We start from the raw sequence: 22,266 nt of genomic DNA on the forward strand, positions 1-22,266 counted from the left end.
ACTTCTTTACTCAGAGAGTTGTTAGAATTTGGAATGTGCTGCCTGGGTGAGAGATGGAGGCGGATACCACTGGAGGTTTCAAAAGAGAGTTAGATTTCTATTTGAAAATAATGAGATGAGAGGGCTATGGAGGTAGGACTTCAGAATGGAACTAGCTGTGCAGCTTTTTTCAGGAGCCAGTACAGACATGATTGGTCAAATGCCTCCTTCCATACTGTAATATTCTACGGTTCTGTCTAAAACAGACAAAAACATAAACTGCTGGACAAACTTAGCAGGTCTGGCAGCATATGTGAAGAGAAAACAGAGATAAAGTTTCTTGTCCAATGACTCTTCTTCAGAACTGCAGAACACATTCCCTATGCCAATCCATATTAACCCACACCATCTCATTCTGTATGTAAAACCCATAAACCCCCAACTCTCCATGTCTCCCTATGCAACCACAGCCATGCCACCTAAGCCAATTTACGCCATTCTACTATCCCATAACCACTCATATGCTCCTAATATAATCATAATCCACCCATGCCCATGGCACCTACACTCTTCATTCCACCATATACGCTGTACCCCTTCTGGGCTTCTCAGTCCCCCATGCCACTATATGTCTCTCACTCATCCCCTTTGCCTTCAATGCCAACTGCCAATCTGTAGCCCTGCAAATGCCAATCGTTTCCCTTCTCTGACCATTATAACTCATCTAGTATCCATCATGAACAAACCTCAAAATCCATGTTAACTTAAGGTAAATATTGTGTCTATTGATGACATTGCAATTAACAAAAAGACACTCCTATTGACTGTAAAACACATTTCTGACACCATTTCTGCTCCTATGATGCTGCTTGGCCTGCTGTGTTCATCCAGCCCTGCACCTTGTTGTCTCGGATTCTCCAGCATCTGCAGTTCCTACTATCACAGGAGAACCAAGACACTGATTAAGAATAGGAAAAGAGAACATGAATGCAGGCTAGAGACACACATAAAAGGTGACTGCAAAAGCTCTTCTTAAGCATTGAAAAGGAAAAAAAAAATGTTAAGACAAATGTGGGAATATTACAGGTGTGGCCAGGAGAATTTATAAATGGAGAAAAGGAGGGTCTTAAAAAAGTTACTTTGTATCTGTCTTCAAACAAAACAAAACCTCCAGAAGTTCTAGGTGACCAAGGAAAATAATAGGAATAAAAGAAATTAGTATTATAGAGGCAGAATTTGAACAATTAACGGGAATAAAGGATGATTATACCCTCTGGGCAACTTGAACTTCGTCCCAGAATGTTCAAGGGACAGTAGTGTAGAAAATGTTAGAATTTATTACAGGAGTTGAGATAACCAGGCACTTAAAAACAAAAGTGTAAAACTGTGCAAAACATGGATTTAAGAAAAGGAACTTATTTTATGAAGTTGCTGGTACTTTTGAGGATGTTAGTTTTAGCATTGACAAAGGAGAACCAGCAAACATACTTTATCCTGTTTTCTGAAGACTTTGATAAGGGCTCTGCAAAAGGAGGTTAGTAAATAAAATTTCAGTGCATGGGATTGGGGAAGCTATACCGGTATAGACTGACAATTGGTTAACAGACAGAAAGCAGGGAATAGGACTAAATAGATCATTGTCAGGATGGCAGACTGTTATTCATGGGGTACTGCAAGGAACAGTGCTAGACCCACAGATGTTCACAGTCTATATAAAGGATCTGGATGTGGGAACCATTTGGAAAGTTTCTAAATTGGCTGATGACAAACTGCGTGGTAATGTACATTGTGAGGGCGATGAAACATGGCTTCAAGAGACTTGGACAGACTAAGTAAATGGATTAGAACATGGGTGATGGAATAGAATGCAAGCAAACTCGAAGTTATCACTTTGGCTTGAAAAAAGGCAAATATTTCTCGAATGGTTACGGTTAGGAGCCATGGATGTCCAAAAGGACCTAGACACCATCATTCATGAGTTACTAGAAGTTATCATCCAGGTGCAGCATGCAATTAGGAAAGCAAATAGTATTTTGATCTTTATGGCAAATGGATTTGAGTACAGGAGTAAAAAGTGACTTGGTACAGTTATACAGAGCTTTGGTGAGATTTCAGCTGGAGTACTGTTTTGTTCTCTTCTCCATTGAGTGACAATTTTTTTTTTTTTTTACATCAACCTGTTCAGAGATGGTATTACTCACCTCATGGGCAGATGGGACTTGGAACCCTGGCCTCCTGTCAGAGGATAGGGACACTATCACTGTGCCATAAGAGCTTTTCCAAGGAGGGGCATGCTTGCCATAGAGGAGTACAATTTACCAGATTAATCCCTGGGATGATGGGAGACTGGGTCAACATTCCCTAAAGTTTTGAAAAATGAGGGATGACCTCATTAAAACTTCTCAGAATAAGTAGATCATTTAAGACTGAGATAAAGGAGGAACCACTGACTCAGTGTAGAAGCTTAATCACTGATCATGTTTAAAACAGAAACTGACATAATTCTGAAGACTGATGAATTCAAAAGATAGGGAGAAAGATGGTGCAGAACAGTGAAACCAAATGTATATGTTTAGTCAGGAGATAACTGAATGGAGGAGTAGGCTTGACAGCTTATTCTTGTTCTAACGTATAGATATAAAATGCTAAAGTTAGTTTTCTTCACTCTCAAAACAATAAATAGTTGCAATTGTTTGAACAGCTATGGGCAAATTACATTTCAATTAACATCCATTTAACAAGATTGGGCAAAACATGCTCCACAATCCCCGGTCAACATTAAGTATAAACATTTCTGCTTTTCCTTGAATTGTACAATTAAAATCTGCCTTTTACACAATTCAAATACACACAAGTACTTTTTTGAAAACTGAATTATAATTACTCAAATTTAAAATGTGACAGTAACAGGTAACAAATCAAATTAATTTTGAGCATTTGACAAAACAACAACTACATATTAAATTTATTATAAAATTTATAATATAAACAGAATTTGCACTGGGGAAAAAAGCAAAGCACTTGAAAAAACAGGAATCCTGGGAAAGAGAAGAAGAAATCAGTTTAACCGATGGAAAATTTCTGAAATTACACAAACTTAAATTTCGTTTAAAGATTGCTATGTCCAATTCACCGTGAAGAAAAGAGCTCAAAATTCTGTGAGAGCATAATTAATCAGTTTAGTGTTGCAGTTTCCACAAATGTCACAGAGATTAGAAACTTACATTATCATTTTTGATGCAGACACGCACTTGACATAAATGTATTGTGAAAATGGCATGAGAACGAGAACTCTGAACATTCATTTGAGTACTAGCAGTTGTTCGTGAAAGAGCTCCCAGCTTCAGACACTGCAGCATCTACAAGATATGATGAAATTATTTAAAACCGTTTATTTACCAATATGCATATGGAGGTGCTTGAATCAGAACATTTATAATTGCCACAGTTCAAACGATATGCTTTCATTAATAAATATGACAAGTTATTTTTGATACACTGAAGTCAGAAACAAAAAAAGGGACTGTTGCCAATGTGTTTTCCTGAAATATCAAAATTTTGAAGCTTAACTCAAAAGCAGTATAAATATGTGAAGTCCAAAGACAGACCATTTAGAACTCTTGCCCTATATTTCTAATCATTTAAAGTGCATACTATGTATGTATTACAGGTTAGGTTTTTTTCAATAACACATTGGAAAAATAAAGTGGTTCATTAAACCATGTTTAAACAGTATGTTCATTGCATTATCAAACCAAATATCAATAGCATAAGTAACACAATTCTGAAGACTTACATTATTATTTTGCAGGAGTTTAGAAGCCTTAAGTAGGTACAACAATGGGGTAGCACAGTGGCTCAGTTGGGGGTTGGGGGGGGTTGTAGCACTGCTGCCTCACCGTGCCAGGGACCCAGGTTCAATTCCACCCTCTGGAGTTTGCACACATTCTCATGTCTGCGTGGGTTTCCTCCAGTTTCCTCCCACAGTCCAAAGATGTGCAGGCTAGGTGGATTGGCCATGCTAAATTGCCCATAGTGTCCAGGAACAAACAGGCTAGGTGGATTAGCAATGGGAAAGGCAGGGTTACAGGGATAGGGTTGGAGGAGTGGGTCTGGGTGGAATGTGTTTTGAAGGGTTGGTGTGGACCCGAATGGACTGAATGGCCTACTTCCACACACTACAGATTCTATGATTCTATGAGCACTAAACACTTACTGAGCAACATCATATTAAACAGAAACATTAATATATATGATAATGAAAACGGCAGTCCAAAATTGGCAGATATTTGCAGAATCTGTAGTGAGCTTGGGTATTTTTGAGTTTCAACACAGCTTTACAGTATTTCTGGCCAGTGTCATAATCCCAGTTGATGTCATAAGCAAACGAGTCAGATGTCAGACAGGAACCTGGATTCACAGATCAAATTTTGATTTGCAATGGTTTGAACAAAGTAGTCTTCTGCTGAAACACAAGCATATAATGCCACAGATTTTGCTTGAACTGAAAAACAGAACTTTATTTAAAAGGATTAATAGATTAAACCAAACATTCTACTTGTAATACAAATTTAAAGATTTCTATACACAGTGAAAGTATAATTCTGAACACTCCCTTACAAACTGAAAAGAAACAAAAAACAGCTTTGTGCAGTACCCAAAACACTATTGATACAATACTCAGAGTAGAGTCCCCAAATCTAATATGTTGATAGGCTTAAGTCACATGTGACTTCAACTTTTCAGCTGGGACTGCAGATAGCTACACAAAGAACCTATTACTTACCTGCTTAAAATACACTCAGCTTTAAGTCATGCCTTATTCCAACACACTGGGCTGGGACGAACTCTTCACTTTCAAGTAACCTCATATGCAATATATGCTTTCCTCCTCAGGAGGCTGGGTTACATAAACTGGATATTTTAACCACTTTACAATACCGCTCCACTCAAATGAAAACTGAAAAAAACAACTGTGGGTGCTTCCCTTAAGCTCAAAGCTAAACTTCCAGAGGTCTCTAACAAACCCTTGAGACTTCATTATTTGCACGTTTAGAGCCACGAAACAATCTAAATTAAACAGAAGTCCGATAGGCGTGCACACAAACCTACTCAGTCCAAAGCCAGGTCTCAATGTTTTAAAAGAAATTAATATTGCTCTGAAAATTCTCAGTTAATATCTTTCAAACACACAGAAAACCCACCGGTTATGAGTTAAAAAATCAGAAACCCAGACAAACAACAAATATTATCCTACAGTCTACATTACATCAATTTGTGATAAGGGGATTATAAACATAGACAAAGGAGTTGGCCATTCAGCCCTTCCAACCTATTCTGCCATTCAACATGATCACGGCAGGTAATCTAACTCAGTATCCTGTTTCCGCTTTCTCCACATATCCTTTGATCCTTTTAGTCAGACTGGGTGAAGAAATTTCTCCTCATTTTGGTTCTGCGTGCCTCATCCCATATCTTGAGACTGACCCTGGTTCTGGCTCCCCTATCATCCGTCAGGAGCATCCTTCCGGTGTTTACCCTGTCTGGCTTGTGAGAATTTTATAAGCTCCCAAGAGATCCTCTTGATGATGCCTGGTGTCCTGCTCTTCATTTTTCAATTTCAATTTTTTATCTGTTACCTCAGTATGAAGTTAGACAGTCACCAACTTCTTATTATGTACAATATTTACAATGTAAATGTATTCACACTTGTATCCTTAACCACAAAATGACTGAGGGCTTGCGCCATTTGCAGGATAAAGTACATTCAAGTCACCTTACCCTAAGCATGGAGATTAATTTACACGGAGGTTTAGTAATACCAAACATGTTTCCTGACTCCACGAGTGCATTAAAATCAGTGTTTAGGTAAAAGACACCATACACAAAATTTGCCTTCAATGGGCTGAGTCTGGTTCATTGTCTGAGACAGTAGACAGCACAACAGTAATCTTCCTCTTTCATCTGATCAAAACACGAAATTCCTGATGTAAAGCCCACAGACAGAATTGAAAATAATAATTTATGAATTGCTGTATCCATTATACGCCTTTTCTCATTGTTCATGTTGCCATATGTTGGAAGTATATGTTACTGATTATTCACTTTCCACATCCAAGTATTTTTTTCCCCATTTGTAGCTGGTGTATTTTAAAAGCAAAAAGCCAGTAAAACAAACAACTTACCAGATTTGAGAACTTTACAGCAGAATAAGTGTAGAAAGCTCAGTGGGATTCTCTTTAATAGCTTAGTTCAAAACAAAATGCATCCTGTTTTCAAAGTGGTAGCTGAACAATACCCCAGGACACCTCAGAATTGACAAAGCAGCATTGGTGAAGCCGTTCTGCCCAATCATTCAAGAAAACCAATGGACTAGTGATTTTTTTTTACTTGTGGAAACAGACTGTTCCTCATTCACTGGATGGAGTTTACAATTAATTTTGCATCTTGGCAAATGTTTGCCAAACTCTTCAATGCAGCAATCTGTTCAATTACTTAATGTATAAAAAGGTAATAATTTTTCATAAACTCAGTGTTGGTTCATTTATTACAATTTTAACATACTTTCAGGTTATCACTTTGCAAAGAAAACTTTTATTGGTTTGAGTTTGTCATCCACATTCCAACTGCAAAATGAATACTGAAACTGACATGCATACTACAGTCAGATAACTGACATCCACTAAAAATCTTCCAGATTTTGTTGAGTGATATCTCAGTGGAACCGATGGAACATGCATAAAAACCCAAGTGTTTGCGAGTCAAAGTATTAAACCTAAATATAATGCATTTGCTTGCTAAAAACAATAGATCAAGTCACTTTTTTTGATGAGAATGCTGGATTTATAGAAAAGCCTCAGAGCAAATAAAAAAAGTTAGATCTTGCACTACACACCAGCTGCAACCAGAAATCTTAAAATCATCTCTGACCAATGACAGTCAAAGGAAAAACAGAGGAAAAAAAAGTATCTGCCAGTTGGAGTCACACCTAGCACAAAGGAACATGGCTGTTCTTGTGGGAGGTTAGTCATCTAAGCTCCAGGATATCAGTGCAGGAGTTCCTGAGGGTAGCACACTAGGCCCAGCATCTTCGGTTGCTTCAATGACCTTTCCTACATTAAGTCAGAAGTGGGTACAGCCACTGATGACTGCACAATGTTCAGCACCATTTGTCACTCCTCAGATACTAAAACAGTCCACATCCAAACCTACCAGGACTTGGATAATATACAAACTCATGCTGACAAATAGCTAGTAACATTCAGTCAGTCAATGATCATCTCCAACAGCAGACAATCTGTCCAAGGTTCCTTGACATTCACAGATTACCAGAGCCAAATCCCTCATGATCAACGTCCCGGGCAGTAATATTGACTAGAAACAAACTAAACTAGCCATATAAATACTGCAGCTACAAGAACAGATTAGATGCTTGTGATCTTGCAGCATGCAACTCATCTCTTCACTCCCTAAAGCCTGTCCATCATCTACAAGGTCAAGTCAGAAGCGCAATGGAATACTCCCCATTAGTCTGGATGAGAATACCCTCAACACAGTTTGACAACATCCAGATCAAACCATGCTTGATAGCATCATGTCTACAAATATTCATTTGCTTCACCAGTGATGTTCAGCAGCAGTGGTGTAAACCATCTACAAGACGCATTGCAGAAATTAACAAAGGCTCCTTAGACAGCATATTTTATATCCAGAACCACAAAAATAGAGAAGGACAAGGACAACAGATGCATGGGAACATTACCACTTGCAAGTTCATGTCCAAACCATCCTGATGAAATAAGTTGCCATTTCTTCATTGTTACAAGGTCAAAAGTCTGGGACTCCCTTGCTAAGAACATTGTGGGTGTACTTAAGTCAAAAAGAGACTGCAGTAGTTCAAGAAGGCAGCTCACCACCACATTTTCAAGGGCAATTATTGATGGGCAATAAATGCTGATCGAACCAAAATGCTCATCCCCAGAATAAAAATAAATTCTAATCACAATGAACACTATTAGGAAAGCTAAATTTTACAGCAAAGCCCACCCTATGTCCCATTCTGCCTCTTGACTTGCATCTTATGGATGAAGTACATCATCTTCTGCACCATCATTGGCATCTTTCATGCATACATCATCTGCAATCAAGTCACTGCCCATCATATCATCCCACAAATAATCATTTTCTGTGTCATCATGTGCATACAAAATCCCACATTTCTTGTATGATTTCACGGTAATCTGCATTCTAGTTTCATCCCATGCTTCTACAATGCACTGAGTGCTGATGTCACATCCCATATGCTGGTTCCCTCAATGAATGTAATCTCTCCTTCGATCATCTAGTCATTCCACTTTTGTTTCATGCTATCCTTGATTGGACATTTTTCTAAACAAGCCTATGGTTGAACAAGACTGGTTAAGCCACTGGGAAATAACTACAATAACAGTTTTACCATCTAACCTTTACAAGGTCATTGACAAGGTACATTCTCAATATATCCTAGACGAAGACTTCTTTAAAAAAAATGCAAACCTCTTTGTTGGAAACTCCAAAAACTTTCCTCAGCCATACCTTCCAACCAATTACATTGATCCTTTTACAAAAATGTTGCCAGCTACTTTGTGGGAATTACTGTTTTGGGTTTGGAGTGGTGGTGGGAGTCTTTTGAATATTATCGACTTCAGCTTTGTCCTATTAGACATACAAAACAGCACAACCATGAATCCACTCCCTTCAAAGCCAGTTGTCTTCAGTAATGAAATAAAAACCAAAAAAGAACTGCGGATGCTGTAAATCAGAAACAAAAACCAAAAGTTGCTGGAAAAGCTCAGCAGGTCTGGCAGCATCTGTGAAGGAGAGAACAGAGTTAATGTTTCAGGTCTGGTGACCCTTCCTCAGAACTGGCTCGGAAAATATTAGTTTATATGCAGAAAATAGGGAGGTGGGTGGGGTAGGGAGTAAACGATAGGATAGAGCCCAAAGAGAGAGAAAGACAGTTGGACAGACAAAGGAGTTGCTAATGAGCAGACTGGGAGGGTGAATAGTTGTTAATGGGGACTATTAGCGACTAACAACAGGGGGTGTGTAATGGCAGGCTATGTGGTAACAAGGCCTGATGTGTGGGGTGGGGGGCTGGGACATGGGAGAGTTTAGGCTCTAAAATTACTGAACTCAATATGGAGTCCAGAGGGCTGTAGTGTCCCCAAGCGGAAAATGAGGTGTTGTTCCTCCAGCTTGCGTTGGGCTTCACTGGAACACTGCAGCAAGCCAGAGACAGAGGTGGTGGCAAGGGAGCAGGATGGTGAGTTGAAGTGGCAGGCAACAGGCAGTTCAGGGTCCTTTTTGCGAGCAGAACATAGATGCTCTGCGAAGCGGTCGCCAAGTCTATGCTTTGTTTCCCCAGTGTAGAGGAGACCACACTGTGAGCAGCGAATGCAGTAGACTAGATTCTGGGAAGTGCAGGTGAAGTGTTGCTTCACCTGGAAGGTATGTTTGGGCCCTTGGATTCAGTTCTGAGGAAGGGTCACCGGACCCAAAACTTTAACTCTGTTTTCTCCTTCACAGATGATGCCAGGCTGGCTGAGCTTTTCCAGCAACTTTGGTTTTTGTCTTCAGTAACAATATTGTTTTCTATGACTTGGCTAACTGTTTGGCTGGCATCCATCCAGGTTACCAACCTGCATCAATTCCTTTGTCAATGTCCTATTATAAAATCGCTGAAGTGCAATAAGTCTGTCATCAAATTCTTCTTGGAGACACTGTGAAATCTTAGTTTTCAGCAGTAGTACAAAAAAGTGTTTCTCCTTCTAATCCTGGTACACCATCCAAGGATGCCTTTGAAGTCTGCAACACCTTTTCTTCCTTGTAAGAGCACAAAAATTCACAGGAAACAGGGTCCAATCAGGCAATTTTCAGTGCAATATTGTGCAACTTGCAGTCACATGCTACCCTAAGTTTGCAGATTTATTCTTGGTAGACAGCTTCCTTCAATCTCTAACATTCTTCTCTGATACCTTGAATCCAGTGGTTGCTGCACAATTATAGGTCTACTTCACAATCTTGACAACCAAGTTTGAACTAGCCTGTGTATCTATTGCTCCTTCCTGATACTATAATGTATTAGAAGGTACAAGAGTATGTCTGGTGGGAACACAGTCAGCAGCATGCACAAGTGAGTGGTAGCCTTGACAGCACACACTGATGTACATAGTGACACGGAACAGAACAGCTACCTTCAATGGTATGTCATTCAATGCTTCTACAAAAAATTTGCTTACTAGGGCAAGTTTGACCTCTGCGGTGAGTAGGTGCAAAGTACAAAGTTTTCATTTTTTGGCTAAAAGTCAGGTGCTGACTTTTACAAAGATTCAACAATCTAATATATACAGTAAGTGCAATTTCTGAACCATCTTTCCCTAATTTTATATACATGCAACACTGGGAAAACTTCTGCTAATGACGAAGTTTCAGAGTTCTCTCCCAAAAGCTGTATGTTAAATGGTCAAAAATTGATAGTTTCTTCAATTTTGACAAGAGGTACATGTCATGGACAAAGGAAGTAACTGAGTGATTTTAAATTATGATTGGCTTTGCTCTCAAGCCTGATATGGCGAGGTATTCAATTTACTCCTTTCCTTTATGGCTGGAAACAGACAAATCAATAACACCTTTGCTTCAGTTTCAGCTGCAACATCAATAAATTGGAAATGGTTCTGAAACTTCTGGGAATACAATCATGTGATTTACCCAGGTCATTGTGTCCCCAACATGTTTGCATTCTGTTTCTTTTAGAAGTGTACAAACAAAACTGTGAAAGAGAACAGAGTTTTCTTTGGGATTACTCTTCTTGCCTTCTGGGTATAACATGTTATGCGATTATTAAATTCCACGTTCTGAGTAGAAATTATGGGGAATCCTATTTTATGTCATGATCCTGGACAAGATCCAAAATTTATATCTTCTCACTCCAGGCAATTACTTAAAAGGAGACACAAAGTTTGAGATTTCACATACATACTGAGAGAATTAAACCACAATATTCCATGATCTTGAACAAAGTAAATAAACTTTACTATATGAATTCAGATAGCAAAGTAATCTACAATATCCATGTAACTGATATTCTAACCTTCAAAATTAACAAGAGATAAAGATCCAAAATAGACAAACCATGGTCAAACACATCCAAATGCATATCAAAGAGTGAATGCAATCAAGACAGATCCCATGGATTTAATCAGGAAATTCAGAGACATTGGTTACTCTCAAACTTTACAAGGAATTCCAATTCTTCACTTTCAAAGAGCTGGCTTTAGGACACTCACAAAACGCACTATCACAGACTGCCTCAACAACTGTTCACATTCTTCTGGATTTTGACAGTTGTACTCCAATGCCCAATCACGTGTGCATTTATAGCTTGTCTGCAGACAGTTAGTGCACCAAATTGGTAGTGCCCTTGGTTTCTCCAAGCTGTTTTTTCCACAATATCCATTATATATTGTAATGATTTAGATGATCGAACTAATTGTAATAACCCCAAGTTTGCGAATGACAAAGCTGGGTAGGAGAATGAACTGAGAGCAGGATGCAGAGATACTTCAATGTGAGTTAGGCATGTTGAGTGGGAAAATGCATGGCAAATGAAATATGTGGATACATTTGAGGTTAGGGGCAACAGATTGGGAAAGAGGGAGGGACGAGACCTGGATGTCCTTGTACATCAGTTGCTGAAAGTAAGCAGGTGGTAAAAATGGCAAATGGTTTGTTGGCCTTCATAGTGTGAAGATTTAAGTACAGGAATGAGATATCTTGCAACAGTCGTACAAAGCCTTGGTGACACCACACCTGGCATATTGTGCGCTGTTTTGGTCTCCTTATCCGAGGAAGGATCCTCTTGCTATAGAGGAAAAGCAGCAAAGGTCTACGAGATGAATTCCTGGGATGGTGGGACAACTTATGAGGGGAGGCTGAATCAGTTAGAATTATATTCACTGGAGTTCAGAAGATTGAGGGAACTTTCAGAAACAACTCACAGAAACCTGTAAAAGTCTAACCAAATTAACCATGGTGGATGCAGAAAGGGTGTTCCCAATGGTGAGGGAGCCCAGAATCAGGGCATCCTGAGGATACAGAGCAGTAGGCAATTTAGGACTGAGATGAGGGAAATTTCTTCATCCAGAGGGTGGTGAGCCTGTGGAGTTCACGGTCACAGAAAGCAGTCAAGGGCAAAACACTGAATCTTCTCAAGACGAGTTCGATATAGTTCTCAGCGCTGAAGAGATCAAAGGCTATTGGGAGAAAGCAAGAATAGGGTATGGAGTTGCACGATCAGACATGATCATATTGACAAACAGGAAATATATAGGAACATTTCAATGTTCCACAGTAATATCTGACTGATGCAGCTATTTTCAGCTGAAAGCAGAAATAAAATATAAGAGCCGGAATAGGCCAATCAGCTGTTTCAGCATAGCCCACAATTCTAGATCTTGGCTGAGCATCTCCTTAAATGTTATTTTCTTGGACTATCATAAAATCTATTAATGTCTTTTGTTGCCAGAAAACTACTGAATTCTTTCTTTAACCTGTTACAATGACAAAGGTCCCACAGCCCTCCAGGGAAGAGAATTCCAAAGATTCACCACTCTCCAAATGAAGAAATTCCTCCTAATCCCAAAATGGTCTACCCATCTTCCTGAGATTATGTCCCCTGCTTGAGTAACCAGTCAGCGGAAACATCCTGTGTCCACCCTGTCACAACCAGTAAGAATATTCTAAGTTTCAATGAAATCACCTTGCAGTCTTCATAACTTTGGGGAATACAGACCCAGGTTACTCACTCTCCTCACTGGACAATCCCACCATAAGGATTAATCTGATAAGCTTCCTCAGCCCAATTCTCAGCTGCACTAAATTACTGATGCATTATCGCCCTCTCATCAGATCCTAGAGCTTCCAGGGCTTTCCTTAAACCTTAACTCTAAATATAACTCCAGCTGACACCAAGGATTTCCCAGTCCTAACTGCACAGAGCCTACTGCAGCAGCAATCTTTTCAGAATGGAGTCTCCTCTTCCTACTCAAGTACCCAACTAGCTGCCCAAAAATACCAACTTCTGCTTTTATTGACTCCAACTGACTAAACCTAACTGTACAGTAACCTTTGAACTTCTGAATGATGTATTCAAAATCTTGTAAAATGTTCCATCCTTTGGCTGAGGCAGAATAAACGTCATACCAGTGCAACACCATGTCCCCTGAATGTTACGATTATCCAGCTAACTTCTCCACAGCTGCCAGCTCAGAATGCACGCGGTACGTGCAGATGCCAAAAATAAAGATTTCAGCATATTTCGCATTAAAAATAAAATTAACTCAGTTGCCAAAGTTACTAGAATAGAGATGCGAAAATCTTCAAAAACAGCCGAAAATCTTTCCTTGGTCTCGTAAGTGGTTAACACCATTCTCAGCCACTACACTGTGTAACACTTATAAAATTTAGTCAAGTGCTTGATCATTCTAAACATAGTTAGAATGTACTCAGCTGGCTGAACTCAAACTATCCAGATTGGATGAATGCTTCTTCATTCAACTAACTTATTTTTACCAGTTCTCAGCAACTTAGCAGATATATCATGTGGGCAATTATTGAGTCATACAGATGAAGAAAGGTCAAGTTCAACTCATTGTCCGTGCTGAGTTCGTTATTTTCAGCATTACAATTTGTACCATTGTTTCTAGACTGAAGGCAAAAATGTCAGGATTTCTGTTCTCTGTTGCTTTCCAATGAGAACCACTGTACAGTGAAAGAAGTATTCTGAAGTAGATTTTAACTTCAATTGGAGTTATTTTAGAAATGTTATTCAAGAAGCAGTAGGCAATCCACTAAATATATGGCTTTAAAACTGTCCGATGTAGAATGCAGGACAAAAGCAAAACGAAAGTTCTAAAATATATACCTTGTAGGTTAAATTTTTTAAACAGTTTATGAGTACTCTGGATAATTTGGTCGTTACTCAGAGGATGTGTCATGAACAAATCAGTTTTAAATAACGGACATTAATATTTTCTAATAACAAACTATGATGAGGGGAGACAGAAGGTAGAGAGAGTCATCATTCAGCATGTAAACAGCCCCTTAGGTCCAACCGCCCATGCCAAACATAATCCCAAACTATGCTAGTCCCTCCTGCCTGCTCCTGACCCATACCCCTCCAAACTTCTTATTCATGTATCTTGCCAAAAGTTTTTTAAAACATTGTAATCATACCCACACCCACCAGCTCATCACAAAGTTCATTCCATATGCAAACCACCTTCTATAAAAAAAATTTGCCTCATGTCTTTAAAATCTCTCTCCTCTCACCTTAAAAATATGCCCACTAGTCTTGAAACCCCCCACCCTATAGAAAAGGCAACTAACATCAACTCTATCTTTACGTCTCATTATTTTATAAACTTCTATCAGATCACCTCTCAACCTCCTCGGCTCCACTGAAAGTTCCAACCTATCCAGCCTTTCTTTATAGCTCAAACTTTCCATACCCGGCAACAACCTGGTAAATCTCTTCTGAACCCTCCCAAGCTTGATAATATCCTTCCTATAACTGGCCGACCAGAACTGGACACAGTATTCCAGAAGAGGCCTCATCAATGTTTTGTACAACCTCAACATGACTTACTATCTCCTATACTCAAAAGGACTGAGCAATGAAGGCAAGTGTGCCAAACACCTTTTTAACCACCCTGTCTATATGTGTCGCAAACCACAATGAATTATGTACCTGAACCCTTATTCCCTCTGTTCTACATCACTACCCAAGGCTCTGCCATTAATTGTGTAAGCACTATCCTTGTTTGCTGTACCAAAGTGCAGTAGCTTGCATTTATTCAGATTGAACTCCATCTGCCATTTTTCAGCCCATTGTCCTATTTAATCATGATCCCTTCATAATCTTAGAAAACCTTCTTCACTGTTTATTATACCACCAATTTTGGGGTCATCTGCAAACTTACTAACCATGCCTTCTATGTTCTCAACCAAAACATTTACATAAATGACAAACAAAAGAGTATCCAGAAACAATCCCCGTGGAACTCCGCTGGTCACAGGCCTATGGTCCAAAAAGCAACCCTCCACTATTACTCTGTCTCCTGCCATTAAGCCAATTATGTATCCAATTGGCGAGCTCACCCTGAATCCCATGTCACCTAACTTCACTAATTAGTCTACCATGTGGAACCTTGTCAAAGGCTTTACAAAAATCCAAATAAACAACATCTACTGCACTGCCATCAATCTTTTTGGTAACTTCCTCAAAAAACTTAATCCAAGTTGAGAGACGATTTTCCTTGCACAAAACCATGCTGACTATCCCTAATCAATTTTCACCTAAATGTCCATAAAGCTTATCTTTTATTAACAACTTCAACAATTTACCCACAATCAAAGTAGATTCAGAGGTCTACAGTTCCCCAGTTTCTCCTAATGATCTTTCTTAAGGGTACAACATTAGCCACCTCACCCGTAGTTATGGATGATACAAATATCTCTGCAAGGGGTCTCACAATTTCTCACTTTACTTCCAAATGCATTTTAAATTTAAATGCTCTATATTGCAACGTTTCAAATAAGATTCTGCTAATTGTATAAATTTTGGCAACTGTGTAAGGGCAAGGATGATGTTTTAAGTCTGCATTTCAAAAAAATTTGCTTCACATCGCATTGCGGAAGGGCACATTTTTCTCAGACAAAAACTGCCTTCTCAGCATTCATCTCTATTTTCTCAATTACTTTTTTGATTAAACTCCAAATCTTACCTCAGCCTCTGAGCTAACAGTACGAGTTGTTACTCCCACAGTGTAAATTCCTCCATTTGCATCTTCATGGATCTTAATGTTTGACTTTTTGTGTCTTGCCTCAAGGTCACGGATTGAATCAAATAGGTCAAGAATTTCTTCATTATAAAGCTGAAAGGAAAATCACAATGAGCCAATTATAACTTCAGAATTTACAAATGGAAGATGTTACAAAACAATGCATCTGTCAAAAACATCATATTTATTACATTATATGAGGTCTATCAACTGATAAATTAATTATGACAAGAAGAGTTAGGTCTGCCACATTAAAACTCAAGTTTAGTATTGCTTTTAAAGAATTAAAAACTCTCAAGTCAAAAGGAAAACTCATAGAAACAAGGAATTCCAGTTTTGAAAATACAATCACTTATCCCCAAAGGATAAATAGTCTCTCAGCTTTAGTATCCAACCCTGTTTTAACATTGTCTTTATTTTGACTACTGCTGTTTTGAACACTCTCATTTCTCTAATCTATTCAAATATGTCCTCCTGCTTATATCTTCTTGCCTTGAATTTATCTGTTTTTCACAACCTTTGGAGATAATCCTGAACATTCAACCTTCATCTATGTTTCTCAGACTTAAGCTAAATGTCTATTATTTTTAATATCGGTTGGATGCTCACTAAATTTATTTTGAGATATCTAAATTTGCAGCACATTTATTTGATTTATTCATTTCAAAAACATGCAAGATGACAGCATTTTAGAATATTTCAATTTACAGACCTTCATTCCTATTTCTAGAACAACACTTACTACTAATTTAAACATGTATCCAATTATGCTAAGCAATGTAGAATGTCATCATTTTAACTAAAGCTGAATGCAATTCTATCAGATACAGGACACTTTCCAGCTTTGCCTAGCTTATTAAAGTATCATGAATGGGATGAATAAAATCAGTGATATGGTGTTTATGACATAACTATTAATGGGGTATGCTGAAACCTTGCTAAACATAGGTGAAATTGAATACAGCAATTTTGACCCTCAAGTTATGACTCTAAACTACACACCTCAAGAAACTGAGCATTAACTTTGAACTCTGGTGCTGGCAATCCACGTTCAACAGCAACACGTTTTCGCTCTTCGATACCACAATAAAGATGTTTGACAGCACGTGGAATGATACCCTGTTCAATTTCAGTAATGTTGACATCAAACCCAGTCCCCATGGTGTATGTCTTCCCAGAGCCAGTCTGTAAAAAGACCAAATGTGTATTTTAAAAAAACCCAAAAATAATGTGTTTTGTTTGTCTTCTAAACCGGTTTTCACTGAAGGCGTTTTAACTTTTACAGTGTTCAAAAGCAAAGATGTACTTTTTCTCCATTTCTCATCACTACATGATTGTAGATGCAAGGCAAGTCTGATTGCAAGATTTAGATTCTGCAATTAGTCGCCAAGGAGGTTTCCATGAATGATTTTAGGATCCTTCCAGTTGTGCTTCCCTCTTTGAGAAACATCAGAACTCTGCTCAAGAGATAGCAAGAACTGCAGATGCTGGAGTCAGAGTCAATACAGCATGGAGCTGGAGGAACACAGCAGGCTAGGCACCATCAGAGGAGCAGGAGAGTCGACGTTTCGGGCCTGGACCCTTCATCAGGACTGGGAAGGGGAAGGGAGCTGGGAAATAAATAGATTGGAGGGGTGGGGGTGGGTAGGGGTAGTGGGGATTGGTCAGTGGGAAGGGTAGGATGGATACGTGGTGAAGATGGACAAGTTGTGTCAGGTCAAGGAGACAGGGATGAGGGGGAGGGTTGGATATGGGACGAGGCCACGGTGGAGAGATTTTGAAACTGGTGAATTCTATGTTTAGGCCATAAGGCTGTAGGCTCCCAAGGTGGAAAAGGAGGTGTGTTGTTTCACCAGTTTGCTTGTGGCATCATTGCGGCAAGGGAGTTAAAATGGTTCGCAACTGGAAGGTGTTGTTGATTAGTGTACAGAGTGCAGGTGCTCCGCAAATCCGTCACTACGACTCCCTCTAAAACTCGAAGGACAAGACTGAACAGGGAAATATGCTGCTGAATCTAAGCTCTCTCCAGTAGCTTATTACTTCAGCAAGCTTTTAATTTATAGCATTTATAGTTTGACAGTTTCCTTTCTTTAAAATATTGCGAATATAAAATGTCCAACATAAATATGACAGTGCTCACCTGACCATATGCCAAAACAGTGGCATTGTAACCTTCCAAGCAACCATCAATAAGCTTTTCAACACACTTCATATAAATCTCCTCCTGCTGACTCTCCATGTCATGAACAAAATCAAAAGTAAATGCTTTATCATTTCCAAGTACAACCTGGGGCTCTCCGGGTATAACAGAGGTGCAAATATGACATCCCTCTATTTTCTCTTTAGCCAGTTGCGGGCGAATTCTGTACAGAAAGGAAGGAATTGTAAGTTCAATGTCCAACTGAATCAAGGATATTAAAACTTCACAGGGTCATATTGCACACATGATGTTTCAATGCATGTGCCTTCCAAAAGATTTCTGTGATGTCTATTTGAGTCATTACTGTAATTTCCTTACTTTACAGTTCCTGATCCACAAGGCAATTCATTTTAGTGCATCAGAAATTGAAAATATTATCTTTTAACCAGAAGAGCTGCTGCAGAGGATATTAACTTGTGAGCACTGTTTTGGAAAACATATTTTTGAACTGTACAAAGGTGAACTTGATCTGTAATTTGTAGATTTAGCCTTCTTGAGCAGAAAAAAATCATTTCACTTACTCATCACCTCTCCAAAATTCTGCTCTCAAACCTTTGGGAAAATGGGAAAGAGTAGATGACTAGAACTAATAGGACAGTTCTACAAAAGTCACCTAGGTCAAATGACATTGTACGGTATTATCTCATTCTAAGGCAGTCTTATTTACAAAGTGTAGGCAGAAAATTTAGCAGTTTACCACATGACAAAGCAGTATGTAGTGCCACTTCATCTTAGACTTCCAGAATTCAAAATTATGTTAGCTTCCAGAATTGATATTTACCGCAAGGCAATTAAATTTTCAAAAGGTCTCAGTCTGAGAACCAACTAATATTGGGAAAAATAACCAGATGGAGGTCTCTGTTTATTTGCAGCCTTTGCAATATCAAAACAGCCAGCTAAATACTGGTACAAAGAGTTACAAGATGTCACCAATTCTTTTGAATAATTAAGTGTAATTAAGTAGCATACAAAATATGATGTAATGAAGAATAGGAATTAACAGGACAATGGAATCTAGGCTGCTGGTAGGGCATAATGTACAAACCAGGAATATAATTCAGATTTGGGTATTTTGTAATCAACATTCTCACCTACATATCCAGTTTTTAAGAAACTACCTTATACTCCAAAAGGACAACTTATTTTCTACTAACTCAGAACTAAATGGTCAAACCATCTTTCTGTGATTATCTTAGGCATTTACTTTAAGAACTTTGCCGAGGAAAGACACAAGGCTCCCTGTGTAGAAAGAGCCAAAACAATCAAATGGGCACGTCACAGAACCCCAAAAGACAACATTAATGGGCAGAAGCTGGTCATGATTGCTAATAGAAGCGAAATTGTTCAATGAATGGCAGAGTAGAAAAGGAGAAATTTATACAAACAAAACTACTTTGGGACCAATGAGTTATTGGCACAGAATAAAACTGTTAGCAGTCATTTACTTAGTAATCAGTAATTGCGTATGAAAGAATCTGTATGCTAATTAACTACAAAGTTACGAGTTCTTATTGTGTACTCCTAGTTCATGTCGAGCATTACATTCCAAAAGTATCCACTTGAAGAAGCTCTTGAATGGGAAACAAACATAACTCAGTACACAATGCCTTCAAAATGATAGAAGTCTGATAACCGAGCTCAAAGTCCCCCTGCCCTGCTCCCAACACAGCAAAAGAAGAAATTACTTGGATGAACTGAAGTGCAAGATTTACATATTGTGACATGGAAGGAATAGTAGGAATCTTGTAAAACCATTGAAGAACCAATAATGTATATTAACTTTCACCACATTCCGCATAACTGATTTATTGAAGGATTACTCTAGTGTTGTGTCCAAGATTTTGACAATGGTCAAACTCCAACAACTCCAGCTCAATTTACAACACTGTGCCTGTATTTAACTATTACTTACACCAAAGCAATTTTTTTTTTCAGATTTTGCATTTTCCTATTCATTTTTTCTCTTATTCTGGTTTTTACTTTTCTAAGCAAATGCACAAACATGTATTGTACTCTCAAATTTTACTAACGTACGTAATTCTTGTTTGAAGCCTAACATGCCCAGACCCCTCTCAGTAATTTACAGTACAAATCCTAATCATGGTACCTGTTTCATCTTTCCTCCTGTATATAGAAGGATCCATAAAATAAACCCTTAACACAAATGAAAGTGGTCTCTCTCCAAACACATCCCCAGAGAGGATGTATAATGCAAGCTAAGGGCAGCAGAAAGTTGACATTTTCACCATTTCTCGTAGAATAAAATGCATGGCATCCAGGTTAATCTGAACTTCTGCATTAAAAAAAAAAGACACGAGTGCTTAGGAGAAACAAATGGTGCTAGGATGGCTGCAAACACTGATTTTAATTTCAAATCAAGTTAATTCACATCCCATCTTTTACTAGCTGCAACCATGTGTGGTCTACTAACTCAATTTGTCTTAATTCAAAATGGCAACTTATTTTTGCATGCTCACAAATTGTGTAAAATTCATCTCCTCTAAATTTATTTCAGAATAAAGTCTTGCACATCTTTTACCACTCTAGTTCAGGTCAGATCTCAAAGTTATTGAAGTTGACAACTTGTTTCAGACGTGAATTCAAATAGGCTATATATGGAGGGCCAGGGAAGGGGGCAAATACAGCATAAATGTGGGTCAATGTTAAGATGCACGTTTTTGACGTGAGAACACAGGATAATTTAAATAGAGAAAACAGTCACAGAATCATAAAGCATGGAAACAGACCGTTCAGACCAACGTGCCCATGCCAACCAAGTTTCCCCAAACTAAACTAGCCCCACTCGCGTATGGCCCATATCCTTCTGTACGTTTCCTACTGACATACCTGTCCAAATGTCTTCTCAATGATGTAACTGTACCTGTATCTACCACTTCCTCTAGCAGTTCATTCCACATACGAACCACCCTCTGAAAGAAACAGTCCTCCTTTCTCCGCTCATCTTAAAAATACGTCCCTTGGTTTTGAACTCCCCCACCTTAGGGAAAAGACCTTTGCTATTCCCCTTATCTGTGCCCCTCATGATTTGTTAAACTTCTAAAGGTCATCCCTCAACCTCCTACGCTCCAATGAGAAAAGTCCCAGCCTATCCACCCTCTCCTTATAACTAAAACCCTCCATTCCTGGCGAACAGGTAAACAGCAACACAAAGGGATTTGGGGTATTTGTGCAAGAAACACAAAGCTAGTACAGACGCAGAAGATAAATCAACAAGGCTAACAGAATGTTGGCCCTTATTTCAAGAGGGTTGGTGTATAAAAGTAGGGAAGTCTTATTGTAACCGTGGTGCTGGTGAGATCACATCTGGAATACTGAGAGCAGTTTTGGTCCCCGTATTTAAGGAAAGGTATCATCTCATTGGAGGCAGTTCAGAGAAGGTTCACTAAGATTCCTGGTATGGAGAAACAGTCTTATGAGCAATGGTTAAACATTTTTGGATTCTACTCATTGGAAGTTAGAACAATAAGAGATGGTGGTCTCACTGAAACATATAGGATTCTTAAAGGTGTTGACAGGATAAATGCTGAGAGGATATTTCTTTTCATGGGAGAGTCTAGGATCAGATGGCATTACCTCAGAATTAAGGGGCACCAATTTAAGACCGAGATGAGGAAGAATTTCTTCTCAGATGGTTAAAAAGTGTCTTTGAAACTACTTGAGACAGATGTGGGGCCGAGTGCTCATGTACATTTAAGGCTGAGGTAGATAGATCAGTAGAGGAACGACGGGTTAAGGAGAAAGGGCAGGAAAGTGGACATGAGGAGTGTCAGACAAACCTTGATCCTACTGAATGGTGGAGCAGGCTTCAGGGGCTGAATGGCCTATTCCTGTTCTTATTTATTACGGCCTTAAGAGTGGAATAAATGTAATGAATTGCATATCTATTAATGATATTCCTTGCATTAATTTATAGACAAAAATCCATCCTTTTTAAAAAAAGTCCAAATTAGATCTGTCATTCATGGTTAAGTCTAGAAGACGTCAACTCAATATACTTTACTCCATACAGTGCAAATTATATCCACTATTTTTGAAAAAAATCCCGGAAGATAGTGTATAATATACATTACTCTTACTTATGCAGAGATGGAAAGAGACATAGATTCATCAACATTATTTCAAAAGTTACCAAACCTCAACCAAGTGAACTTTTGCTTACATACCGCAGGGCAAAGCTGCACTCAA

The 22,266-nt window shown here is 38.7% G+C and overlaps 1 protein-coding gene across 5 annotated transcripts in view; it reads right to left on the reverse strand.

Annotated features, from left to right (window-relative positions):
• Window positions 1-22,266, reverse strand: part of LOC109933577 (kinesin-like protein KIF21A) — a 133,896-nt gene that overhangs the window by 93,315 nt on the left and 18,315 nt on the right. For all 5 annotated transcript variants that reach the window (XM_048610118.1, XM_048610119.1, XM_048610116.1 and 2 more), the window contains exons 2-5: window positions 18,001-18,223; window positions 16,863-17,045; window positions 15,804-15,953; window positions 3,204-3,338 (exon numbers count right to left, since the gene is read on the reverse strand). In XM_048610118.1, coding sequence (XP_048466075.1) covers window positions 3,204-3,338; window positions 15,804-15,953; window positions 16,863-17,045; window positions 18,001-18,223 — 691 coding nt within the window. The remainder of the gene's footprint in view (window positions 1-3,203; window positions 3,339-15,803; window positions 15,954-16,862; window positions 17,046-18,000; window positions 18,224-22,266) is intronic.

The sequence above is a fragment of the Rhincodon typus genome, chromosome 22 (assembly GCF_021869965.1).
Source record: "Rhincodon typus isolate 14 chromosome 22, sRhiTyp1.1, whole genome shotgun sequence".
In the NCBI taxonomy this organism is placed as follows: domain Eukaryota; kingdom Metazoa; phylum Chordata; class Chondrichthyes; order Orectolobiformes; family Rhincodontidae; genus Rhincodon; species Rhincodon typus.